The 26,626-nt window shown below is 44.1% G+C and overlaps 1 protein-coding gene across 14 annotated transcripts in view; it reads right to left on the reverse strand.

Moving 5' to 3' along the window:
* Positions 1 to 26,626, reverse strand: part of PPFIA2 (PPFI scaffold protein A2) — a 350,657-nt gene that overhangs the window by 106,610 nt on the left and 217,421 nt on the right. For all 14 annotated transcript variants that reach the window (XM_078858949.1, XM_078858948.1, XM_078858941.1 and 11 more), the window contains 3 exons: positions 9,305 to 9,436; positions 7,040 to 7,267; positions 6,309 to 6,455 (listed from right to left, as the gene is read on the reverse strand). In XM_078858949.1, coding sequence (XP_078715075.1) covers positions 6,309 to 6,455; positions 7,040 to 7,267; positions 9,305 to 9,436 — 507 coding nt within the window. The remainder of the gene's footprint in view (positions 1 to 6,308; positions 6,456 to 7,039; positions 7,268 to 9,304; positions 9,437 to 26,626) is intronic.

Consider the following 26,626-nt stretch of genomic DNA (forward strand, 5'->3'; position numbering starts at 1 on the left):
GCAATGGGGGAATAGGAGGGAGACCGAGAAAGAGATGGAGAGAAAAGAGCCGATGCACGTGCGCGCACGCTTGGGTTTTCGCAATATCATTCACGATATTTAGGTTGACATCATAGATTCATTTCTCGTGGAATATTTTACAAGACCTACCCAACCCCCTGCTGTTTCGTGACATGTTTAATGCGGTGTAAGTTTCCCATAACTGGGTATTTGTATTTCACATGTATTATTTATTGATGCTGTACTATCTTGTAACCATGAAGTGTACTTAAAAAGTTATTCCACTTCATTTCACCCAACTTAAGCATGCCACAAGAGGTTCCGATTATTAAAATCTATGAGCGCTATAAAATGCACATGCTATCAGTTACACGAATCATACTTTAAATAACTGAATGAACTATGAAAATAATGACGTCATATGATCTCCATGCCATGACCTACTCTGCAAAACATATTAGAAAGCGTTCATTTAATGGATAATAGCAAAAAAATTAGATGATACAATTGAGTTTATAATTCGGAAGACATTTTGCTAAGATTTTTAAAAAAATAATATTTATTAAATGAGCAACGATAATCACGACATAACAATCAAAGCAGGCGACAGATTGCATCGTGCAATGCACATCGTGGTATCGCCACATCCTTGCGCCCGTACGCGCTCGTGCGAGCGTGTCGTGCGTGCTCGAATCTGGCGCCTGTACGTGCAGTCCGACACGGAGAGGCAATGCGGGAACACACAGGAGAACCCGTCGTGGGCCGTGATAGCATCCTGACATCTTCTTGGTTCTTTCGGTAAAGTCACGTAGAAGGGAAGTAATAAAATAATAAAAATAAAACATAATAAAATAATTATCACGACGTTTCGGCCACAACGCAAGCAGCCGTCCTCAGGTGAAGACCAGGTCTTGCGTTGTGGCCGAAACGTCGTGAGAATTATTTTATTATGTTTTATATTTTTATTATTTTATTACTTCCCTTCTACGTGACTTTACTGAAAGAACCAAGAAGATGAATCCCTGCAGTCACGAAAGCTTTAATAGAAGCATCCTAACAGTCAACATCAACAGGTCGTGGGCAGGGCTCTGCGATCAGCGCGGTGGCCCGGTATAAGCCCGCGAGAGTGATTTAGCGTGAACCTCGTTTGCTCTCGACTTTTCCTTACAGCTCGTGGGGGGGCAAGCCTGCTTCTTGACGCAGGCGTGCGCACGTGATGAAAACGCACGAGAAGAGAAACACAAACTGAAGCGGATTTTTGCAATGCACTTTAATAACCAGCTAAACCTGCTAGCCTCCCTCGCGCTGATGAAGGTAAATGATCTTGTAAATGTGTCATATAAAAAAAATAATAAAACATGAAATATATAATACACAACTCTGCATTGAATACATTTCCATGTCTCAATAGCCATGCATCTAAAAATATATAACTTGAGTTTTTTATTGCTAGAAATTGATATTTTGAATCACAATTATCCTCTATTAAACTCTTTATTATCTAAAACATCACAAGATATTACGGCACAAAGGCTACATATGACAAAGAAAACATTGTCATTTCTGAATTGATTCTAAAAGGTTGGCCGATGTACACGGTGCATAAGAGTAAAAATTTTACATCTTTATAATAAATAAATAAAATGAAATTTGATATTACTACCATTTAAATATTGATTAACTCCTTGGCGAAATAGTTATCAAACACATGTAAACAATTAGAGGTTAATAATATTTCTTGAGCAGAATCCATCTTTAAGAATTGTTCTTGATTATTTTAATTGTGGAAATTAAACAAACTGTGACTAAATTTCGATTTAAAGCTTTCACGACTGCAGGGATTCATATTCTTGGTTCTTTCGGTAAAGTCACGTAGAAGGGAAATAATAAAAATAAAACAATAAAATTCTCACGACGTTCGATTGCTACACAAGCAATCATCATCAGGTGTAAAACCCACAGCAAGAAAATGTAAAAAAAATACAATTTCTTGCTGTGGTTTTCACACCTGATGATGATTGCTTGTGTTGCAATCGAAACGTCGTGAGAATTTTATTCTTTTATTTGTATTATTTTCCTTCTATGTGACTTTACCGAAAGAACCAATAATATGAAACTGTGACTAATTAAATTAAACAAATTATTTTCCATAATTCAGTAAAAACTGTAAAAGATTATGCATTTTGACTTCTGTTCATTATTCTCAGTGATGGTATGAGTTATTTGTATTATTTAGAATTCTGACATTAATATTGTATTAATTTCGAGGTGCATGAACGCCACATTACATTTAACATTCTGACCTGGCCTAGAAGCAACAATGTAAATATTTCAACCAAAATCATATTTCCATTGAGTAATTCATGATTACAATCTTGTAGGGGCTGACATAATTGAACAGTCCTCAAAAACGCAAATAAATGCCGGGCAGGATAAATAAAACACATTTTTGTCCGTGCTGCACTTTTAATGGGGCTTCTAATATTTCCATCAAATTCCCTTTTGTGTCCCTTGGGCTTTATTTATTTATTTAACTCTGAAGCTACAATATTAGATCACAAAATCGCAGATGAAATACGCTTCTGACAAGCCAGTTAATTATTTATTTAGAACTTGAGAGTCCGTTCATTACAATGTGCAAGCGTGCAAAACCACCAATTCAAATTAATCGCAATTCTCCTTGTGATAAAAAACACAACAGCATCTATTATAAATTGGGCCTGCCGCTGCAACAATGGAGGCAATGTATACCGTGTTGACCGACTCTCTGTGTTGCATTACATTACATTTCGATATTTTACTAGGTTATTTAATTTTAGTGTGTCTTTCTCCTGATTTTCAAGCTTGCGTGCCGTGCCGCGCCGCGTCGTCATCTTACTTGCAGCAGCATCACGTTGCCGTCCACTCATTGATATGCAAATTTTTTTCTGCCCCCTCCCTCTCTCCGCCCCACCCCCCTCTCTATATTTAAGGCACCATCACAGAAACGACCTCTCTCTTTGTGCCGATATGTGTCCTCTCTCTGTGTGTCCTTGTGATGTCTGTCTGCTTGTATGTCTGTCTATAGTTTTCTAGTTAGATTTTTGTTGCTATTTCTTTCTTTTATGCCTGATGATGATTGCTTGTGTTGCAATCGAAACGTCGTAATATGCTATTATATAATTTATTATTTTATCTTTAGACGTGACTTAACCGAAAGAACCAAAGAATACACCGTGTAATTTGGCTAAAAGATGAACCCGAAGAAGCCAGAAGGCACGCACGCACACACAAATATTTTGTATCAACAAACGTAAGTGGATTGCTGTATACGCTGTTAGAGCAACACGTGGATAATACACCACGCAGCACGGTCGATGTCAGGACATGCCTGTCAGCAGGGCTTCATTCAGCGGTAAAGGGAGAATTTCCTGCCTGCTCTGCAGGGTGGGATTGGAGTTGGGCGGGTGGGGGGTATAAATGCTTTGTCCTGACTCATCTCCCTTGTTTTATATTGACGTGCTCCACGCGCTCACGCATCCACGCTGTGGACCTGGTCTGTAAAGTGGAGAAAGTCGCACAACAGGAACCACCAACCTCTCCGTCCTGCTGAGATAAGTCACAAAAGGTCACAATCGATTTGATCGCCACAACGTTGTGATTTTCTTCTTGATTTAACTCCTGTGTCTGGGCCAAATGAAGAGCAAAGAGATGTAGCAGATACACTAAACCTGTTTGAATAAACCTATTCAACTAATAGAACATTCAGTCGAAGATTGAGACCACATCTGGTATAAATTGTCTCATTTATTTGCATCTTCATTGCTTCTTTCGAAAAAAAAGAGTGCATTTTTTTTTTATTATTACTACATTGATTTATGAGGCTTGTTTTACAAAAGAGAAGCCTCACTGCGATGTATATGATACCAATTGAGTTATTTGCGAGCACATTTTTACATTTTGCCAACTTTGGACCATGCTGCCTGCAGACAGTGGCCTACTCTTGTGAATGACGCCAGAGGGTCTTCAACGCCCTGTGTGAACCGGACGGCACGTATTATTAGGGCTAAGACATCAGCAGGAAAAAAAGTAGATTTTTCTATTTCAATTGACGTATCAAATTCACAGATGTCAATTGACATCCAATGGACACGGTACAATAGACAAGAGGCTGCGATGTAAATATGGACAGTAGGAGCCCAAGGAGTGAGTCAACAAGAATTGAGAACTGCTCCTCTTCCAGCCAATCTTTAACGCATATGCACATCCCCCCACTCAGACGACAAAGCAGAGAAGATACCGCAATTCTGTCTCATACAAAGACTGCAGATTCCAAACATCTAAACAAACCAACACACAAAAGAAGGTAGAGCCAAGGGAAGGATAATAAAACGCAAGGCGCCACGTCTCCTGCGGTGAGGGCATCCATACGCCATGTGGACGTTGATCCACCAGTGCCTTGGAGCAAGGCTGCTGTGACAGATCATTACGACTAAGTATTCACTGCAGGTATGTGGTGCACCATGACATGTGAACTGTCAGCCAGGAGCAAACAATTCCACTTAATTGACTCTTGCCGGCAGAACATCATTGGCTCTGGGGTCCATTACGACCCAGGCAGTGTCTAGGTGTGCCCATACTATTCTGGGGAGTAGGAGTGTAGCAGTTAGCGCGCTGCACTACAAACCCAGCGAGTTAGATTCCCGCTCATGTGACTATTACCTGCGCCGGTTCTGGGCCTCCCCTAGGTCGACTTGGCCTCAAATAAGTACCTGGTGCGGTGTGTAAACAACGCTACTAGGGAGACAAAGGTGGCCGGGTGTGGTTTTGGCCACCTACCCCCTCGTGTCCCGTGCCGGCCTTCATAGGTGCTTGCTAACAGCACTTGCCCCTACAGTCTGTTAAGGCTATTCTGGTGTCTTTAAACGATTCCCATCACTTTGCCCCATCGGGATTAAAGCACAGGACAATAATAATAACACTGGTCAACACACTTTTTCTGGCATAAGGTATTTCAACGGTTTTAAGGTAATTTTGGGGAGCTGATTCCAAATCTGGCATCAGTTTGTGTCCATCACATCAGGTTTTTGAGAAATCAAATATTGCATTTTCAATAAAAACTGCAGAAGAAAAATATTAAATAAATGTGGATATCTACATAAAATGATATTATAAACACACTATCCTAAAAATACAGCACCATATTTTATCACTAAAGCAGTCACTGACTCGCAACAACTTGCAATCATAAGTGACAGAGTTAATTTCGGGTGAAATCAATGAAAATGGGGTATGCTGATAGCATAAAATGAGATGTGATAGAGCAAATCTGAGATCAGATTTGTAATCAGCAACCTGAAATTAGTCTAGAACAGCTGCAAAAGTCCAGGCCAGAAAAAAATGTTTTTTTTTGTTGACCAGTGTAATTGGTGAAAGAGGCACCCAGGACTAGTTCAGGTATCGCTCACTTACTGATGGATGTCAAGCGAAACATAACTTGACATCCAGCTGCCAGGTTCACGATGTGACGGAGCCTCTGCTGTGGAGAGAACCACCGTGCATTGGCGCTGTACACCCGAATTGTTGTTCAATAAAAATTAGTAACACTACACGTGTATACGTTGTTAGAATGTAAAAAAAAAATGGGATATGATGTGTTATAAAGTAAAACAATCGGGTCTATAATTAACTCGTGTGTTTAAGTGCCGAGAGAGAGAAAGGGAATTAACAAAACAATTTTGGTCGCTGAAAATCAACGTAAACTGAAGCGCCAGCACAAGCGGTTCAAGAATTTAAAACAAAACCCATCAACACTGGAAGCCATTGTGAATGATTATAATGCGATGCTGGAGACGTTGAACTTCTTTCCCACCATACGTAGCCAACCGTGGTAATCGGAGGGTGCGGAGGAAAGGACAACGAAAAAAATTAACCCGTAAAAACAACGTTTTTCACTATAAATCCTTTATGCGTGGCGGCTAGAGTCCTCTCGTCCTCTGGCTTGAGATGGCTGCCACCTATGGGTCAGATGATTGCATGCCACCATTAAGCAATTGGTAATTAAATATAATATTTTTGTCCTAAAAAGTGCAAAATTTTGGGAATTTTTTTCACGAAAATTAATTGTCACGCACAACGAGTCTGTGTGGAAAATGTCAGCTCGATTGGATCACGGGAAGTGGGTTAAAAAACGACCGAAAGATTTGCACGGTCGTAAGCAAGCAAGCAAGTGAACTTAATATAAAGGATTTAAAAACACAGACGTACCGGTCACGTACAGACACTGCCCAATGCCTAGAGGGGGAGGGGGGGGGGCTTGAATGACTCACCTGCTTGAGTAGGTCCTCTGTGTTGGCCAGCTCATTCTCCAGCTTGTCGTTGAGGTCGTGTAGCGACGTGGCCTCTCTCTGGGCCCCCAGGTAACGCTTCTCAAGCGTGGTGATTCGCTCCTCCATGTCCTCCTTCTGGGCCATTGCCTGCGCAGGTCACAGAGCAGCATTGGGTGCTCAATGGTGACCCCCGGGGCTGGACTTCAACTTGAGAACTGTGGCACCCCTGATAATTGTTTTTTTACTCTTCTATCTGGCAACAAAACTGACACCTTTTTTACAAGGAGTCATGTTTGCATAGACCACAATACCTGCAGTCATAATGCAAACAAAAAACACAACGTGTCAGTTTTGTTGCCAGATAGAAGGGTAAAAAAACAATTATCATATTTTTTACTGGCAAATGAGGTTCCAATGGTGTGGCACCCCTGTTAAGCACTAGCTACAGTCCTGGTTATAGCCTGAGAGAGACATTTAAGCAGTTCGCATTTGTGACCTGTGCACGTTAAAGACTACACGGTCCTGATGTCCATGCACACGAACGTGGCACTGACGCCAATGTTGAATGACACGGCAGTGTTGCCCACGTTGATGAAAATTGTGCAAAAAAGCTACAGCCGAGCGACGACTTCCACAGAAGGGCCCTGCGCTATAGCCAGCTCTCGAGTGCCCTTCTAGACCTGATGGTGCGCCATGTCACTGCTCTAGAGCGCGAGCTGTCATCAGCTGACCTCCCTGATGTCGCGCTGGTACTTGGTGTTCATCTCCTCGGACTTGATGAGGTCCCTCCTCGCCGTGTCCACGTCGTCCTCCAGCTCTCCGACGCGCGCCGACAGCGTGCCTAGGCGCTCCTTCATCTGCGCCACCTCCACGTTCCGCTTGTCCAACAGATCCTGCAGCTCCAGAAGCCGCCCGGGTCCCTCGATGTCCCGCAGAGCGGTGCCATTGGTCACGCGAGCCTGGAGTCCACAGAGGCGCACATGTGAGTAAAAGAAAAAAATACTCGACAAAGCACTCCGCGTGTCGTGACGGGGACTGCAAGATCCCACCGTATTGGTCCAGTGCTCGCTGAGCTGCATTGGCTTCCAGTTGCCGAACGAACACATTATAAGGTCGCACTCGTTAAACACAAAGTGCTTGCCAAAGATAAACCACAATACCTTGCCGATCTCGTCAAGGAGCATAAACCCTCACGCGAACTCTGGTCATCCTCACAGGGCTTTTGGCTAGCCATTGAACAAAGATAGCCACTGAACACTGCACCACGCACTTTCAGACGCACTTTTGTGGCCGTCTGAAACCCTCTTCCTCCTAGATTGACAACTCAATTCTGTAGAACTGATTTTTGAGTTTAGTTTGTTACCCTTCCCCCACACCTCTGATTCACATGGTTGGTCACGTACGGTGCGAAAGACATTCAACATACATAATGACACACTTGACTGGAGTAGCTTTCAGGTTTAGTTTGGTAACGGCAAATTAGTGTTGCATAGCATTAGACATACACCCTATGTACATGTTCATAAGATACAAAATAAAACAACTTTTTGCTCTTTCAATGTGATCTTTATAGATGTTTACAAATAGGAGTGCCTTCATGCATATGAAGGGCGACAGTGTTGTGCTTCTTTAAATGTTGTGTTTCTATTTACATTTAAAATCGATGGTGTAGGCATCAGGGATCAAGAGGATGTTGAACATCTGCATCAGCACGAGTGAGATCTTTGGTTTTAATCCCAAAAAGCCACGCGTGATTGAACCAGGTTATCTCCTTATTTGCCCTGTTATTATAAGCTCATCAAGCAGCAGAAATAATGCGTTGTTGTCATGTGCTGCCATTCCGGAAAAAGGGAGGAGCAGTGGCGCAATGGATCTATACTTCCCCGTTTAATGTTTTATATGTCACCTGATGCTCAGGGAGTGGTGGCACAGCAGGCAATTAACCCGACAACCCGAGGTCAATTCGCAGCCATGACTAACATCAGTGACGAGAAATATCTCAACTGGTCCTGGTCCCTCCCTCTCTTTACCCGCCCACAACAAACTAAACACAAAGAGCAGTTCTAAAGAAACGAGTTTTCAATCTAGACTTCAAAGTACACAAGCTCCAGTGGCTTCCTAATATCGGAAGGAACAGCGTTCCAGACGGCCGCAGAAGCGCATCTGAAAGCGCGCGGTCTATTGCACGCGGTTATTACAATGAGCGGCAGTTGGGATCTAAAGCTCAAGAAAAATAAATCAATGTGGCAACGGCAGAAGTGGAATGACTGCGATTTCTGGATTATGCAATTAATCCGCACGTCACGGAACGATACCCAGAATGAGGCCTCCTCCAGTTTTGTAGGATAACCACTCATCACATTGACCATGGCCAAGTTTTAAAGTGCACCCGAGTGGACAGATCAGCACTGATACCGGACCAACAGTGGCGTTTCTCTTCTCACTTTATGGACCTCAAAATTGGTGAAAAAACAGCGACGAAACTTACAGATTTTTCATTAAGTAAAAAAAATAGATTTTTCATTAAGTAAAAAAAAATAGATTTCCCCCCCCCCTTCCCCCAGCCCATCTTAAAAGGAGCGTTTGACACACTTTGCACTTGAGACTTATGAAAGTGTCATCGGCGAGAATTAAGTTTCTCTTGTATTTAAAACCACTCGAGGAACACGCTTTAAACTGTGACATGTTAGGCGTGCGGGAACACATTTGGAAGCTGTTGGGGCAAGTAGCCATAGGGGCTCATGTCAAGTAGCCAAGGGGCCAGGGAGCTATTAATTGAAAGGACGCAGCATATTGCTTTGTCCCATCTGTTCAAAAGTTGGGGGCATGTGGGGAGGAGGGGGAGGAGGGGGGGGAGGGGACAGCAGCTGGCTGCCATGTTCTTCATATTTTCATGCCCATGCATGAAGCAATTAATTTAACGATACCTGTAAAATGAATTTGTGTTCCAGCGCGGCTTCCGAATGTAGGGTTGTCATTCGACCAGGCCGTCCCACCTTTGCGTGCGAGGTGAGGGGTCGCAGCTCTGCGGAGTTCTGCGTTGGCGGAGTCTCCATCTCCGTGGAGTCCTCGGAGCCATCCCCGGCCCTGCGCTGGGCGTGAGCCGCCTGCTCGCGCAGCAGCACGAGCTGTGGGGACACACGCAAAGCAAGGAGTGGCACAATGTCAACAACACAAGCCAAACTACCGCGCGCACCCTAAGAGTGAGCGTTCAAGTTTGTTTAACCAGGTGAGAGCCCAAGAGGCCAGGATAGCCTCATTTGCAAGAATGCTCTGGCATTAGCCTGCCAGTCGGGGGCAATGCTTGCTGTGTATGGCCCCGACTGAGTAATTTGCAGTGTAATTTTCGAACGTGGCAAATTTGTGCACCGACACCGGCACACAATGGCCTCCTCTTGCGAATGACGTCAGGGGATCTTTAATGTCCATCACGGTTGACCACGATTAGCCAACTGTGCACCTCTGATTGGCACGGTTGGCTATGTACGGTGTGAAAGAAGTTCACCATACATACATACGTGGTTATTACATCCGTAGTAGTAGTAGTAACAATGAAAAAAGAGTGACCACTGGATTTGAATGGCGAGCCTCTGCAACAAGTGGCAAACATCTTCTTGGTTCTTTCGGTAAAGTCACGTAGAAGGGAAATAATAAAATAATAAAAATAAAACATAATAAAAGAAAACAATATAATAAAATACAAAAAAATGTTCCCCTTCTACGTGACTTTACCGAAAGAACCAAGAAGATGAATCCCTGCAGTCACGAAAGCTTTAAATCGAAAAGTGGCAAACATACTACCGCTGGGCCGCGTCACTGACCAAACTCGTGTTGGTTCTATTTCGAACATGAGTCGGGGCTTAACCAGGCCCATTCTCTTTCTGAGCTCAGAATTATTTGTACCATTTCGTGGGAAGAAAACTGTGTTCATCCTGTAGGAAGAGTGGTCACTTCCATGGCAATGTAGAGTTTCCATCACTTGCTCGGGGCTACCGACGGTAATATGCGTCAATCCATCGCTAAATTTGAACAAGTAGACACTGTGGCTTTTGGCTGTTAAAATAAAAATGAATGTGTTGCTGAGCTTACATGTTTTTAGATGGTGTTTATCTACATTGGTGGTCTATAGCCAGTGGAGATCATTGTACACTTCTATGGCAGCTGCTCGCATGTTGAAAAGGCAACCAATGTTGACTTCTTACTGAGCAGTGCAGCTTGGAGGGAGTATGGGCTGAGTTTACCAGAGCTAAGATATATACTCATAGCATCATCATTGAAAGTCCTGCTGCTCTAGCAACCGAGCTAGAAATATGAGACTAATGGCAATGGTCGCTGACATACAATATTTTCTCACGCCATTTGGCTGTTCGTCACTAGCGCTCGGGTCAGAGCATTCAAACATCTGCCGTTAAAATGTGTACGGAATTTAGCAAAGAAATGCTTAATAATACACCGGGGGTGGCTGCTGATCGCATTTAAAATGCACTCCCCATTATTTGCAATAAATGAATTCGAATGCCCATAAGTTGTGACAAAGAGCCCGGTGCCGCCAAGCCCCAGGCTATTAGAACAGCGCCGCCGCCGCCGCTAAGAATGAAGGACCGCGTGAGGGAATAAGAGTGACGGGAGAATAATCAGAGCGCGCACGGGAGCGGGCGTTAGCAACGGGAAAGATTGAAATCCTGAAACGTTTCGACATCGCACTGGCGAAAAAGATTCCGGCAAATAGAAGTCATTCCGTGGTCTAATTTTACCATCGCTGCATCACTCTGACACACCGCCCTCTGAGCCTCAGAAATCCAGGAAATCTACACCCACAAATCTGTTTTAAATACCTGCAGGGAAAAAAAGTGAAACTATTTAACGCTTATTATCATTGCGTGTGATGACACTGCACTAATGCTCCATTTTTATGGACTAATAAAAGTTTAAACTTTCACATTATTTTAATGATCGTGTTGCCCATTTTGCTGTTGGCACCTCTGTTCACAATGGCACCTGAAGGAAATTATTTCCAATTATAATACTGTCATAATTTATGCTGGCTCCATGGCTTACAACACCTAAGTCGCTTTGGTATTTTCTACACACCAGATTATGCTGTTTACTCAGCCCATTTCAATGCTCAGCCGTCAGAACGGATGGCTAAACAGGCATGTATCCTGCATATCTGCCCAGAAACATAGCTCCACAGGTGTATATGAAATTACACACGTGATTTCACCCAGCAGGACAATGGTTAGCACACACTGCAATGGGGAACCTGGCGAACTAAGTTGAATTCCCGACCGTAGCTAATATCGGTCGCAATCCATACATGAACTAGCCCTACCCCTGACTTCCCACTTCTCCAACTCACATTGACCAGTGTGGTGAAGTATAATAATAATAAAATACAGAACCCATGACCAACACACGGAAAGCCTTCATCTGGTAGTGGATCCAAAAATGGCACCAATTATTTCATTATACTTTGTAATGCAATAGAATGAACACAAATAGCAAGTGGTTTTACAAGGGAGAGAAAAATGACAAGCACATGTGCGCGCATGTTCTTTGTGTGCGTGTGTGCGCGCAGGCGTGTGTGTGTGCGCAGGCGTGTGCGTGTGTGCAGGCGTGTGTATAAAGGTCAATGTCAGCACGACTGCGACCACAGCCCATGAGCCGGTAGCTCTGCAATGCTCCACAACCCAATGACAATGAGGTCCGCTCCCATGGAGCAATCCATGCACAGAATGGACCCAAGGGAGGGGAGGGGGGGGTCTCACAGTGGGAACCCGCGAGCCCCCCACGCTTTGGCCCGGGGCTTCTAAAGGTTTCACGCTCGCGTTCACAAGATTTCTCCAGGTGACGCCGCACCACGGCGCCGAGCCAACAGCAACAAAAAAATCACACATTCTCCTCCACCGCCGCCATCGTCATTAAGGTGCTTCAATACAGCTCTCGGGCACACACAGCCTCATGACGCTAGGACGCGAGGACGCGCCTCAATGTTCTCTCATTTTCCATCGCTCCGTGGAATCACGGGTTTTATCACAGACTCAATTTACCAAACACCGGGTCCTCTGCGCAGGTGGCTTACGTCACGCTGTGCGCAACCGTAGGTGGAGGCTGCCGTCGTACCAACAGACAACTCTGCACGCAGCCCTAGGCCACCTCCTGGGTGTGCCCAAAGCAAATATTATTATACATCAGCTCACGCTTGGAAGATTTCCCGAGTGAATGGCCAATCGTTGTCGCATGACCAGCTGCCGGAGAGATGCTGCGTGGCTTTTGGTGAAAGTCTAAGTTTCATTTTTAGGGTAGTCTGCCCAATCCAGCCCAAGCATAACGGTTAACGGAATGTCCTTTCCGGAGACAAACGATTGAACTGGAAACTCTCCAGCTGCGACAATGGCTGCGAAGCGTCTCCACACTGCGCTTGCTTCCTCCGGTGAATACGTAGTGGCGACCAAAGCATCGCGCCGTGACCTTAAACAGCAAACAACACGAGCAGCAGTAGAAGCACTGCAACTGGGCACTGTTTGGCTTCTTCGGCACTTTACCGAGTCGACATACATCAGAAACACGCCGACACGGTAGTTTACATCGTTCACTTTTGGACACCTTCTTATTGTGGGCAGGAACAATGCTGAATTACAACATTAAATGCAGGCGTTGCTCTCTCGTTTGCGATGAAGTGATTCAACCGACGAAGAGACACAAACAGAGCGAATTGATGTCCGCACAAAGAGCATTCGATAAGATAATTGCTAAACTTAGCATCAGATCAAACAACACATGTCAATCGCATCACAGGCACCTGGGGGCGAATTGTATTGCTGTTTTGCATCTCAGTACCAGCTGTTTAATCACTGTTAACGTTTACATCGGTTGTGCATCTCTTTTGCCTACCTCTGCAGTCATCTCGCATAATGCCTGGCCAGATGGTGAAAACAGTCCAACTTTTTGCCACGTAATAAGCAATACTTCCTGAACAGATGCCACACAGAATCTAATGATCGCTAGAGTCTTAATTAATTGTAGTTTCATATCACAAACACATAAGTGACCGTAATTGAAGTAACTTTTATCAATGCACTGCTGGATGAGGGCCTCCCTGTGTGTCTTGGTCGTTGGGGTTGTTTGACCATACTTCACCTTGCTGGTCAGTGCCGGTTGGTGAAGGAGGGCCTAACGACCGGTTCGGATGTCTCACGCCACCGATGTTAGCCGTGGCCACCAACCCAACTCGGGTGGTTGGACTCAGTGCCGTGTGCTAACCACTTCACCAATACCATAAAACAAACACCCGAATAAGAGTTAGTGATTAATATTTTTTTTACAACTAAATGCATCTCTCTGCCCATATATTTACTTGTCAGTCAAATGCGGTGTTTCCCTGCTGGAACCTTTGAGACAGAGGTCCATCCGCAGGACAACTGCTGTGAACGTCTCACGATGTGGTCTTCGATTTAAAGCATCCGCGACTGCAGGGATTCATCTTCTTGGTTCTTTCGGTAAAGTCACGTAGAAGGGAAGTAATAAAATAATAAAAATAAAACATAATAAAATATTATGTAAAAATAAAACATAATTAAATATTATGTTTTAGTATTATTATTATGTTTTAGTAGTATTATTATTTTATTACTTCCCTTCTACGTGACTTTACCGAAAGAACCAAGAAGATGATGTGGTCTTCATTTTAACTCGGTGCTGAGTGGACCCCCGACTGGAACGCAAAATTACAACCATTCAATTGCGAGGCAGGCACGGTGCCAGGGTGCCATCCTGCAGGCATTATGTCCATTACACAACTATGTTATTGTATGAAAATGGTTGTGTTCACTGGTGCCGGCACTTTGATCGAGCAATGAATTACATCACAAAACAAACTCCGCCATGGATGCACCGTCCCGAACGTCAACGGCGCATCATAAAGAGCAATGCGGCAAATGTCGGCGCAGTAAATCGTTTCGAATCAATCTTTATCTTCTTGGGGCCACGTGATGTTCTAACAGTGGTTTGCCAAGGTATACAACCGGGGTTGCCACCTTTGAGTGATGAAAACACTGACAGATTTCGGAAGACATCTACCGTACTTTAAAAAGTGGAATGGATGCTAGGAAATCTGTGACAGTTGGAAACGCAACATTGCCACCCTTTTGAGCCATTGTGATTAATTATTATTGTGTGATAATTATCAGTGTTAAATGGTGTGGTTTAATGAGAGGATATCACATCCTTTAAACAAATGGCATCTGGCCACATGCATCTGGCAGTCCCATTAAATAGCATTTGCATTCGATTAGAAGACCTATGTAACTTTAAACACTCAAATGTAAGTGCCAACCATTTCCCTAGAGTCCCAGACCAGGATATCATTGGGTAAAAAAGGCTGCGGTGGAGGATATTTTACTCGCCGCTGAGCAAAGAGACAAAAGATCAAAGTTAAAAACATTCACCTCGAATTTACTTCGCAATTATATACACAGCAGGGCGAATCACATGCTGCCAAACTACTGTTGACATTTAAACTCGACATTCCCTTCCTGCCAAGCTGCAGCTGACAATTGAAGCACGAACCTCAGAGGTCGCAAACGGGTTTTGATTCCTTACCCGTACTCGTACCCGGCCGCGCCAGGGTCACAAACGGGTACCCGTACCCGTACCCATACCCGGCCGTACCCGTACCCTACCCGGCCGTACCCGTACCCTACCCGTACCCGGCCAGGTACGGGTAGGGTAGGGTACGGGTATCGGGTACCTGATTGCAACCTCTGGGATGAAGCCATGTTGCAGACGCGGGTGGGTTGATTCTAGGAACTTGAATTGTGAGAAGAGACAAGACGTTGGGAAATGAATGACAAACAGTTACTCACCAGTGACTCATGGCCTACCCGTACCCGTACCCGGCCACACCAGGGTCGCAAACGGGTACCCGTACCCGGCCGGGTACGGGTAGCCGGGTATCGGGTAGGGTACGGGTATCGGGTACCCGGTTGCGACCTCTGACGAACCTGCGCCGCACATGAATGCTCCGGCAGGGCAAGCCCTTTGAGCTGCCTCGGGCAGGCAACTCTGTGCTTCCCGAGGACAGCAAGCATCGAACCAACAATATTCCCCAAACATTCCCATCCAAATCGCCTGCATATCAAAAACTAAATTACACGTAAATTTCGATTTAAAGCTTTCGTGACTGCAGGGATTCATCTTCTTGGTTCTTTCGGTAAAGTCACGTAGAAGGGAAATAATAAAATAATAAAAATAAAATATAATAAAATAATTCTTAAAAGTGTGTAATTTAGTGAAGTCATGTAGAAGGGAAATAAATAATAAAAATGAAACATAATAAAATAATTGGGAGAATTATTTAATTATGTTTTATTTTTATTATAATAAAATAATTGTGAGAATTATTTTATTATGTTTTATTTTTATTATTTTATTATTTCCCTTCTACATGACTTTACTAAATTACACACTTATAAGGCGTTCAGGTGCTCGGCTTGCCCACGACTGCACTGTCACTTGCTTTCCGTACCAAGTCCAATGCAGGGAAGACAGGGTTTTTTTTAGGTTTGATTTCAAAGGGATTACTACTGCATGACAGGTTATGCTGGTCTGGAATAAATGCGAAACCATAATCTGTGCGTCTCGCCTCTCCTTCGAGGGGAAGTGCAGGACATGACTTTGCTGGGTCAGGGGACAGCTGATAAGCAGCAGGCAGGGTGCGCTACACTTTATTACGTGCCAAGCTGTGTCCAACGCCGTATTGGCAGCGTGATAGCGATCAGCAGCTGGGAAATGCCTGCTTCTTCCCATTAAGAGCGTTGCAGATCGCCGCGCCTGGCCGGGGTGGATACAGACGCGGCTATGCAGCACCTAACTGCATTTGCGCTTCTCGAACTCCCACACCCCCCCCCCTCTTATCTCCAGCACTCTACATTGACGTGGATGTTCTGTCGTTCGGCACATCCGATTAGCGCGGTTGGCTACGTACGCTGCGAAAGAAGTTCAACACACATACATCTGGGCAGAGAGCTGAAGAACCAAGGAATAAGAAAGCTGAATGTTTGTGTGTGCATACTCACACAAAGACAAAAAGATCCCCCGCATAGCCTTAACAGACTGTAGGGGCAAGTGCTGTTAGCGAGCACCTATGAAGGCCGGCATGGCACACGAGGGGGTGGGTGGCCAGCACCACGCCCGGCCGCCTTTGTCTCCCCAGTGGCGATGTTTACACATCACACCAGGTACTCATTTGAGGCTGAGTCGACCTAGGGGAGGCCGAAGACCGGTTCAGGGTGCACGTGGCCTGGCACCATGGTGACGTCACCGCCACTTCGTGGTGAGTGGTGGCTGGTGTTGTTACGCACGCTCATTTACTACGGCGGAGCCGTTTTGTCAATGCACCGTTGGATGAGAGCCTCCCTAAGCCATGCGAGTAATACGGATATTTGACTATACTTCACCGTACTGATCAATGGAAGTTTGTGAAGCAGGGAGCATGGAATCCCTGCACAGCAATGCATTTTGCTGCATCGCCCTCCGCTGATCACCGCCGTAGCACAGTTCCACAGCACCCCAACTCGGTGTACACGATGGTCACCACATCCAAGCACTATCCAGGCTGCCCCCCCTCCTCCTGCTTAGCTTCTGAGATGGGAGGAGATGAGGAATATTCTGGGCGATTCGATGACAGGCACACGTACCCGTCTGTTCTCCTCTAACTCGTGTGTTTCGTAACACGAGTTGGATATACCGCGATGAATATACTGCATAGTGGAAGCGTGTTTTTATAACGCGGATTGGCTATAACGCGATTGAGTGAACAGGACTATGTCGCGTGAGTAGGAATAAGCGGTTGTGCGGCTGCCTCGGCGTAGCATCGCACAAGGTGGGATGCTGCTGGATGCTGCTGGATGCTTCTAGATGCGAGCCATGTGCCTCAGCCTTTGTCCAGCCTGCAGGCGCATCTCACGCGTTATTGTGGACTATGCTTTACCCTATATTATACTTTTTTTAAAATTATAACAACGCGATTTTCCCATCATGCTCTTTTCTTCAGAAACGCAACTACGGCGTTATAGGAGAACAGCAAACACAGCAACTGTATTTCTGGTGTGGCCCATTAATTTCTTTAGAACTGCTTTTTGTGTTTAGTTTCTTGTCTTCCCCCGCACCTCCCATTAGCACAGTTCGCTATATATGGTGGGAAAGGGGTTCAACATGCACACACAGGCACAGTGTGCATATTCTAATTATATTTAAGTTTGTATGTATTAATTTAATTTTAAAGCCACAGATACAACGCTGTCATTGAGTTTGTACGAATTTTGTCACACGGGTTAAATTTGTCACAGTGGCTCATATCCAGCTTATAAAGGCCACGAGCAAAAGTCAGGGTGGAACTTAACGTTACCTAAAATGTTACACGAGTAAGAATTGAAATGTTCCCATTGCTCAAAAAGGCACGACACATTGCATATATTTACTCGGGGGCAGTGGCACAAATTCCACAGTCCTATGATTGGGGCAGTCTCCCCATATAATAACCACTGTCAAATTACCACAAAGTGGTAGTTGTGTTGTTGAACATGTCGCAATGATAGGACTAAATGGTAGTTAGAATGAAATTCCTGGAGTATATACTGTACAGATTTATGTCCAGGTCACTAGGTTGCGGAGAGTAACCCATCGGAAACGAGTAGGGTTTTGTATATATATGAAAAACTGTTGCTTATGCAATCAGTAATGTGTAATGAGACAACAAAACTTCCAATCAAAGGCACAGCTGGAAGTGCAACTCCCCTGCATCAGAAAACAGCATCGGGTAACTACTTCTGCAGTCCTATGTATTGTCCTGCAGATAGATTTCATTGGCCATCAATCTAAAGCAATTTTTAATTCCTTAGAGCGGAAAAAAAATTATACGTGCAAAACCGAAGTAAACATGATTTTTTTTCTCTTTTTAATGCAATCATTAATGGCCAGGTGGCGGAGACCATCAACTCCCTGTGCTTAACGAACCCGGTTTTAAACAAAGGTGGCTCTCCAAATTCAAACCGAGGATCTCAACACTGCTGCCTCACTGCTCTGATATGATAGATATTAACCGCCCCCCCCCCCTCCCTGAGCTACCCAGCCCCCTGTCTGGAGGCTTCTTAGACATATTCTTAGACATAGTTAAGAAAAAAATTTGTCGGGAACAGTTCAAGCCATGGGGCTGTAACTCACTCACACAGAGAAGCAAATGCGTCTACCCTGCCCCAGCCAGCGGTCAGGCAATATCTATTCCTCAGCTGTATTCGTGGGTCACACAAGCCGTACACTTAATTTCCTCTAACGTGTCGGTTCACGGGGAATCGTGGCTGATGCATGGTGACACAAATGTGACCCCGGCAAGATTGATCAAAGTGGCGACACTAAATCTGCTGGATTGTAGGATGCCTCTCAATAACCTGACAATACTGCGGCATATACAACGGCCTTAAGTGCTTTAGCTTTCATGCAGCACGGTTTAGAGGGGATTTGCTTGCAGAGCTCAGACGTCCCAGGGTAGTTCTGTAGCAATCTGCCACGGACATGAAAGGAAAATGAAATTTAATCTAGCAAATCAGAAAAGTCAATGCAACCATCAGTGAAATGCAAAGCAGGTTAATGTCCAAATCTGTATTACTTGAAAGAACCAAAGAGTATGGATTCCTGCAGTCACGAAAGATTAAAATCAAGATTGCAAAATATAATTTTGCTCGACGTTAGAAAAAATACACGGAGCAGTTACTCCAAATTTTTTTTTTAAACGAACGGCTCTACGTCCCGTTCTCGTAATACTTGTTTTAGAATTGTGCACGGTGCGACATCAAGTAATACATGATGGTGATTATTGTTTTGCTACGCAATCATTTTGTCACTATATAAACTCATGTTTCAGACTGAATTGTGCACAAGCAGCATCGAACGCAATCAAACATCATAAATGATTCATTTGAGGGCAGGAAACCAAACAAACACCAAACAAACCAATCAGGACAGTAAATTAACTCCGAAGGGAACTGCTGCACTGAACACGCAATGCACACGTTTAACAAAACACAAACTCCACACATCGCCAAACGAAAATTTACTTGTGCCGTCAGACTGCAAAAAAAAACATCTCAAGGGGGGAAAAAAAAGCCAAGAGAGATGTGTTCGTCACCAACAAAGGAGAGGGACGCACAAAGGCAAAACACGATCGCGAGTGTGAAAGAATCTGCTTTGCAACAATTAACAAAGGCTAAGAAAATCTATGCGCGCACGTAATGCCGGAGGTGGTATAGTGTCCCTCCAGTGAGCTTCGATGAGCATGATTTAGGCGACGCAGTCGTTCTAATGAACCACACACAGCGAGATTCTCATTGCTTTTGGCAGATGCATTGCAGCGGCGTGAGCAACTCCAGCAGTCATAATCGTACGTACTGTTGTGTTTGTACGCGTGCGCAATGAGGTTTATTTTCGTGCAGGAAGAAAGTAAACACGTGCAAACAAGAGTGTTTATACTCGTGTGTGTTTTCCTCCCACTGCATAATGCAATATGCATGTAGGCATAAATATTGTTATTAATATTTTATTTCTGTTGGGCCTGGCAGCGGGAAAGTCGACGCAGATGTTTGTGGTATTGGGGGCACACGGTCGGGTATACACATCTCGCTGTGCATGACGATACAGGACTAAATATATATTTATGTTCATGGACATAGGTGCATATTAACCTACATAATGTTGCCTAGGTTACGATGCTTCGTTATTTTAAACTAACATTTTCTAAGTATTGGGGCGTTCAAGTAATAAAAAAAATTCTGCAAAGTGCTTTGATACACCTTCATTGATGTAAAGAGTGCAATATAAACACCGACCGATTAATTGCACATGCAACAATGAAAAACATACAAGTGGTCTTATTGTGGAAAGATTTACATTTTAAAATTAAGTAAAAAATACGAGCATATGACCGTACAAAATTCCACACAGATGGACTCAATGGACAATCCGCCAAAAATTACTCGGTCCACTGAGTGGACCAATCAAATCTGGTGACCGTACCCATTGGCTGTCATGCCACCTACTGGTACTTAGCAGCAATGAACCTACAACACTTGGTGTGCACCGGTGCCCATCCATCAAGACACGAACCGAGGCCCTCAGCCTCCGAGATCAAACGAGAGCGACTGCATTCGGGGAAGATTTTGTCATACGTGTATTTCTGTTGTTGTTGCTTAAACTCATTCCATATTGTCGCTAAAACACGCTTCTATATAATCGTGCGACTTTGCGCAAGTGGCGACAAAGAGTTTCCCCGGACGCAGAAAACGTGAACGTGAAAGGTTGCCATCAAGCATTGCAAAGCACGTTGAACCAAGGGCAACTCGTACACCGTTACAACAAAAATAGCGACAATTTCAAGCACCAAAATTCTACTGAAACTCAATGTAACACAATATGTATTATTCCTGCTTCTTTCGGTAAAGTCACGTAAAAGGGAAATAATAAATAATAAAAATACAACAATATTCACTATTATAATTATTATTACATTAAGAACAGCAGGAGTTTTGATTTAAAGCTTTCGTGACTGCAGGGATTCATATTCTTGGTTCTTTCGATAAAGTCACGTAGAAGGGAAATAATAAAATAATATAAATATAAAACAGTAAAAAATTCTCACGACGTTTCGACTGCAACACAAGCAATCATCATCAGGTGTCAAATCCACAGCAAGAAAATTTGAAAAAATTTGAAACGTCGTGAGAATTTTTGTTTGTTTCATATCTATATTATTTTATTATTTCCCTTCTACGTGACTTTACCGACAGAACCAACAACAGCAGGAGTGTTTACTCCGCGCTGCGGTTCTATTTAATAAGCGAAACGACGCCGATGATTCATTGCGCGGTGCCCTAACGGGCCGCTGAGTGACAGCAGCCATCGTGGTGATTTGTCGTCTTGAGGGATAACACTCGACAAGAACGTGACAATCATACGACTTTGCAGAATGAAGGGCTCAGAGGCGCCCTGAGCGTAGCCGTCAGTACATGTGCGTTTTCCTCTTGCTGCGCATGTGCACCTCGATATGCGCGGCTGCATCACGCGTAATATTTTTACGGTACCGGCGCATCTACACGTGCAATGTCGAGTGCGAAACAGCACGGTGTGTGTGTGTGGTGTGCAGCCTGATAAGCGGTAAGTGCACTTTGCTGCAATCCTGGCAACCTGAGTTCAATTTCTAGCCATGAACAACACCGATGGTAATTGGTGTTCCATGCTCTGTCTGGGCCTCCTATAAGTTGGCTCGGCCTAATGCGAGCACCCGGTTATGGTGTTCGAACAATCGCCACGGGGAAGAGAAAGGTGGTCAGGAGTTGCGTTGGCGACGCCACTCTCATGTCTCATTCCCCCTTTGAAGGGGGCATGAAATATGAAGGGGGCGTCAAATATGAAGGGGGTGTGAAGACAAAAGCCACAAATTCAAGGCGCTAAAACAAGCAAGATACTTATGGTGCGCGTCTAGAGCTGTCCAACACAAATTCGAAAGTACGTTTTACAAATAACAAAAAACTACTTTCAAGTCATGGTCAGGTATGTCCGTACGTCGAACTTATTTCGCACCGTACGAAGCCAACCGTGCTAATCGGAGGTGTGGGGGAAGGACAACAAACTCAACACAAAAATCAGGTGTTCTAGTGTGGCACTTAATTTGACATTGCTGCAATAATTTAGTATTACATTATGTAGCTATATCACAGTTACATTAATGGAGCGTCACAAACATTTGTTTTTATAAGGAATCAGGCATGAAAATACATTTTGGATAGCCCAGTTTTTACCTCGTTAAACAATTTTTTGTTTAACGAGGTAAAACCGGAAATGCATGTACAGTACTGGTAATTTCTTTGAGAAACGCTATTTCTGCTTTCACGTAGCTGAAAATGCCATATTTTATGATGTAATAAACTTACCAAACGGGTATAGGCGACTAATCATGCCTTGGTTGAGTAAACACAGTTGGTAATCATAAACATTAAACCCCCTTGATTTTTAAAAGCTTTGTAGCAGCCGTAACATTCAGAGGCATTTACAAAATACCCAGTTTTCCCGGAGTAAACGAGCGACTCATATGGTGTGCTAAGCTTGCCTTGTGAAGTCCTGCTACGCCGCATGCACGAATTATATTAAAACTCATCTGCTCGCCCCAAAAATGTTTCCGAGTGCTCAACTTAACCACAAGTCGCAGCAGGCAAACAGGGATAGAGCTGCACAATCCTTTGAAGATGTTACTCTCTGGAGTTCAAAACAGCTTGAAGGAGCTCAGCTGACTCAGTTTTTTAAAAATACCACACGTGAAAATGGGAAATAACCTGCACGCGCATGAGTTCAGATGCACCCATGCACACAAAGACGAACCCATCCCCCATGTTTTCGTACCGGCTGATGGGGCAAAAGCGCTGTCAGCCAGCAGCTATTCTGGCTAGAAGGGCACGTGACAGCGGTGTGGCCAGAAGCACGGCCAACTTGCTTCGTCTTCTCAATGTCGATGTTTACACAGTGCACTGCAACAGGGTTCTTGTTTAAGAATGAGTTGACCTGGGGGATGCTCAGAACAAATTACGCTACCACTTGCCAGTGAATATCAGCCACAGCCAGGAATCAAACTCAGATGGAAGGGATTTTAGTGCACTGACCACTGCGACACTATTTTCACGCGTTCACACACACACACACAAAAGGACAATAACACACAATTGCAAATATACAAGAGTTCTCAAAACAATATTTCAAACTATTACTGCACTTCATGGAGGATGACCTTTATTCATGGCCATGGCGAGAGCCCAAGCTGAAAAGCATGCAGGGAATGATGGGCAGATGCAAGCTGGGAAATGCAAACAGAAGTTTGAGACATCAGAACGACTGTTCAAAGAAGTGGGTGAGCTGTGGGCAGGACTCATCACAAGAAGTGATGGTCGAATGGCTAAATGAGAGAACTGCCCTGAGGAGGACGGCCACTCCAGTGATGGAGCAATGACGTCAGCTCGTGGACAAGAGGAAGATGAAGTGTGACACTGCCAAAATACGAGGGATAGCGACGACTTGAGGAGGACTTCATCCAGCAGTAGATAGATCATGCCTGATGAGGATGATGAGCCAATCGAGACAACACCAAGAGCCTCTTCTTTTACAGTGGTCAGGGTCAGTCCACGGGGAGATCTGGATCAACCAGAACCAAATCAGCAATGGAGCCCATTATTTTTTCTCAATCACAACTCTGCGTTATTAAATGTCACCCATAATCTTGGGAGACCAATAAATGTCTATTTTTTTCTCGAGTACAATTTGACTGGATCTGAAAGGCTTTTTTTCACAGGTATTTGCTGTTATGGGGGAACACAATGCGTTGTAGTGAACAAAAAGCAGAGCCGGTCAATGTTTCGGTCAATAGGTCTTCATCAGAACTGTCAAGCCAATCGAGTCTGATAAAAGCCAATTGGCGAAAGCATTGATTAACGTGTATATTTTGTCTTCTGCAGTGTTTTAATGCCCTTTTATTTTTAGCTCACCAAACACATGTTTATGTGCGAGTGTGTGTTGGAGCATGTGAAGAGTAATAATGCAGCGGTTCGAGAGCTGCGCTACGAACCTGGCGACCTGAGTTCGATTCCCGCTCAAGACCAACGCCAGTGACAATTATCTAAACCAGTCCTGGGCCTCCCCTAGGTCGACTCAACCTCAAATGAGTACCTGGTGTGGTTTCTAAACATTTTCACTAGGGAAACAAAGGCGGCCGGGCGTGCTGCTGGCCACTCACCACCTCATGTACCATGCCGGCATTCATCGTGTGCGTGCTAAGCAGCACTTGCCCAAAGAGTGTGTGAAGACCTCTATGGGAAATCTTTGTCTTTGTTTTGCTTTGCGTGAAATAAAAACTTTTGTCAAGACATTTCCAGTCAAGTATAAATAAGATGAAAAAATTACATTGGTGGCAGAAGTTTCAGGTTTATTTTGATTAACCTAGGAGGTGATAACTCAAGAGACCAGGCCAAGTCCATTTGCAAGAAAGCCCGGTATTAACCAAAATAGCAAAACCCAAAACCAATCAAATTAAGTACAACAATGCAGCAAGAGCAAAAACTACTCTCAAGTGAGAAATCTAAAAATATTGTGCAAACATCATTGAATGTTAAATAATAAATTCCCTTCAGCATAAATTCCTATGGGCGGATTCTTTTTATGCTGGGCATCGTACAATAAGAAATTACAAATCACTTTAGATTTTTTTTTTACAAATATAGAGTGACTAATGTGCTCATATAAGAACAGACCAGGATATATGTAAGTCAAAATGTTGAAAGTTCTTTGCGAGGGAAGGAAGGTGAGGCAAAATATGGGTGACTACGAGAAGATCAGAGACCTTGGCGTCTAATAGAGTAGTCGATGTAGGGATATGTGACGGAGAAAAAAAGGCCACAGCGCTGTCAGAACTGCACTCAGGGAAGTAAAGGAAGAACGTGTCCAAACTCAAAGCCATGATCATGAATTCATTATTCTCACCAACAGCCAAAAGACATGCGAGGCTGTCAGGAAACTCACCACAGAACACCAATCAAGAACAGCAAGAAAAAAAAGTCCCCACGAAGACAGCAACCTATTGAAGGAAGTAAAGCAGGCACCAGCATGTGGGCAGAGTATAGGACTGTAAAGAAGGTGACAATTACAGCATTAACACAAACAAAACAGAAATCGATCGGCCATGGCCAACATCGGTGGCGATTGATACCTGAACCGGTCCTGGTTCCCCCCCCCCCGCCCCTTTACAAACCCGCGTTGACCAGTACGATGAAGTACGGCCAAACAACTCCCATGGCCGACGCAGCATCAGGGAGGCCTTCGTCCAGCAGTGGATTGAGAAAAGAGCTGTAATTATTATCATTATATAGAGTCTTTGCTCCAACAGTGTATCAGGCTGAGAAGTGGCTCTTTTCGATTTAAAGCTTTCGTGACTGCAGGGATTCATTTTCTTGGTTCTTTCGGTAAAGTCACGTTGAAGGGAAATAATAAAATAATAAAAATAAAACATAATAAAATAAAATTCTCACGACGTTTCGGCCACAACGCAAGCAGCCGTCCTCAGGTGAAGACCAGGTCTGTTCAGACTCTGTCTCCCCGACAGACCTGGTCTTCACCTGAGGACGGCTGCTTGCGTTGTGGCCGAAACGTCCTGAGAATGATTTTATTATGTTTTATTTGTATTATTTTATTATTTCCCTTCTACGTGACTTTACCGAAAGAACCAAGAAGATGAAAGTGGCTCTTTTGTTCGTAATTCTACGTGATGCACGCAAGCATCTGCATGTGCGCATGGCACTGCGATTGAAAGCGATAACTTCACCGTGCCAAATATTTGCCATCACTCCGACACACAAGAACATCGCACACTGCACCCCAGCCATCTTAGATCATGCTTCATCTTTTTGAAAGGCATGTGCTTCACTCTGCGTGTATTTCAATTAGCGGGACAATGTCGATAAACCGCGCACGGGGTACACGTTCCAGATGGGTATTGTCTTTAATAAATGCAACAGTGCGGCGGTGTTTTCTACCAGCGTGTTTACTCTGTAATTCATGTTTTTTTCCCCAGCCAATTAAACTGAAAATTTCTGCTCTCATAGGAAAATGTTGACATAATAGGACTTATGGAAATGCTCTCGTTAAAAAAAACACAATAAAATGTATTTATTTCTGAATTCATGGCGAGTGCAGTGCCAGCTAAGCCGCATTAGCCAGTTGCAGGGTAGACGGTGTGTATATTTAATAAGTATATTGGTGATACAATAATGAGCAGAGACCATCACGTAAATAAAGCACAGAGCACTGGCGGAATGGTGGACCACAAGTGTTGCATTGAGAAATTGGCCCAGTATTTTAGGGCATAATGCAGACGTACAGCTGGAACTGGCACAAGCTCTGTGATGATGCCACCACCATTTAGTGGTGAATGGCAGCTGCTGTTATCGTATTTAAAATATTGGTTGCCACATACAGGCAGGAAAAGCAATACATGTCATGTGAACATTTCTCCATACTACCAGGTCCGGATTAATTATCTGGAGTGGGTAGACACGCGGGATTTGTAATTATTGGAGGATCCCTTTAAAATGTAAATGCAAATGGGAATATTATCAGACGTCATGGAAGCTTTGGGAGGCCTTCATCCAGCAGTGGGCTGACCATGGATGAGGATGATGATACTAAAATTGCAAAATCTAAATGAAAGTTTAATGTTGGTGCTGCAATACCAT

This window comes from Lampetra fluviatilis, chromosome 8 (genome assembly GCF_964198595.1).
Source record: "Lampetra fluviatilis chromosome 8, kcLamFluv1.1, whole genome shotgun sequence".
NCBI classification, from domain to species: domain Eukaryota; kingdom Metazoa; phylum Chordata; class Hyperoartia; order Petromyzontiformes; family Petromyzontidae; genus Lampetra; species Lampetra fluviatilis.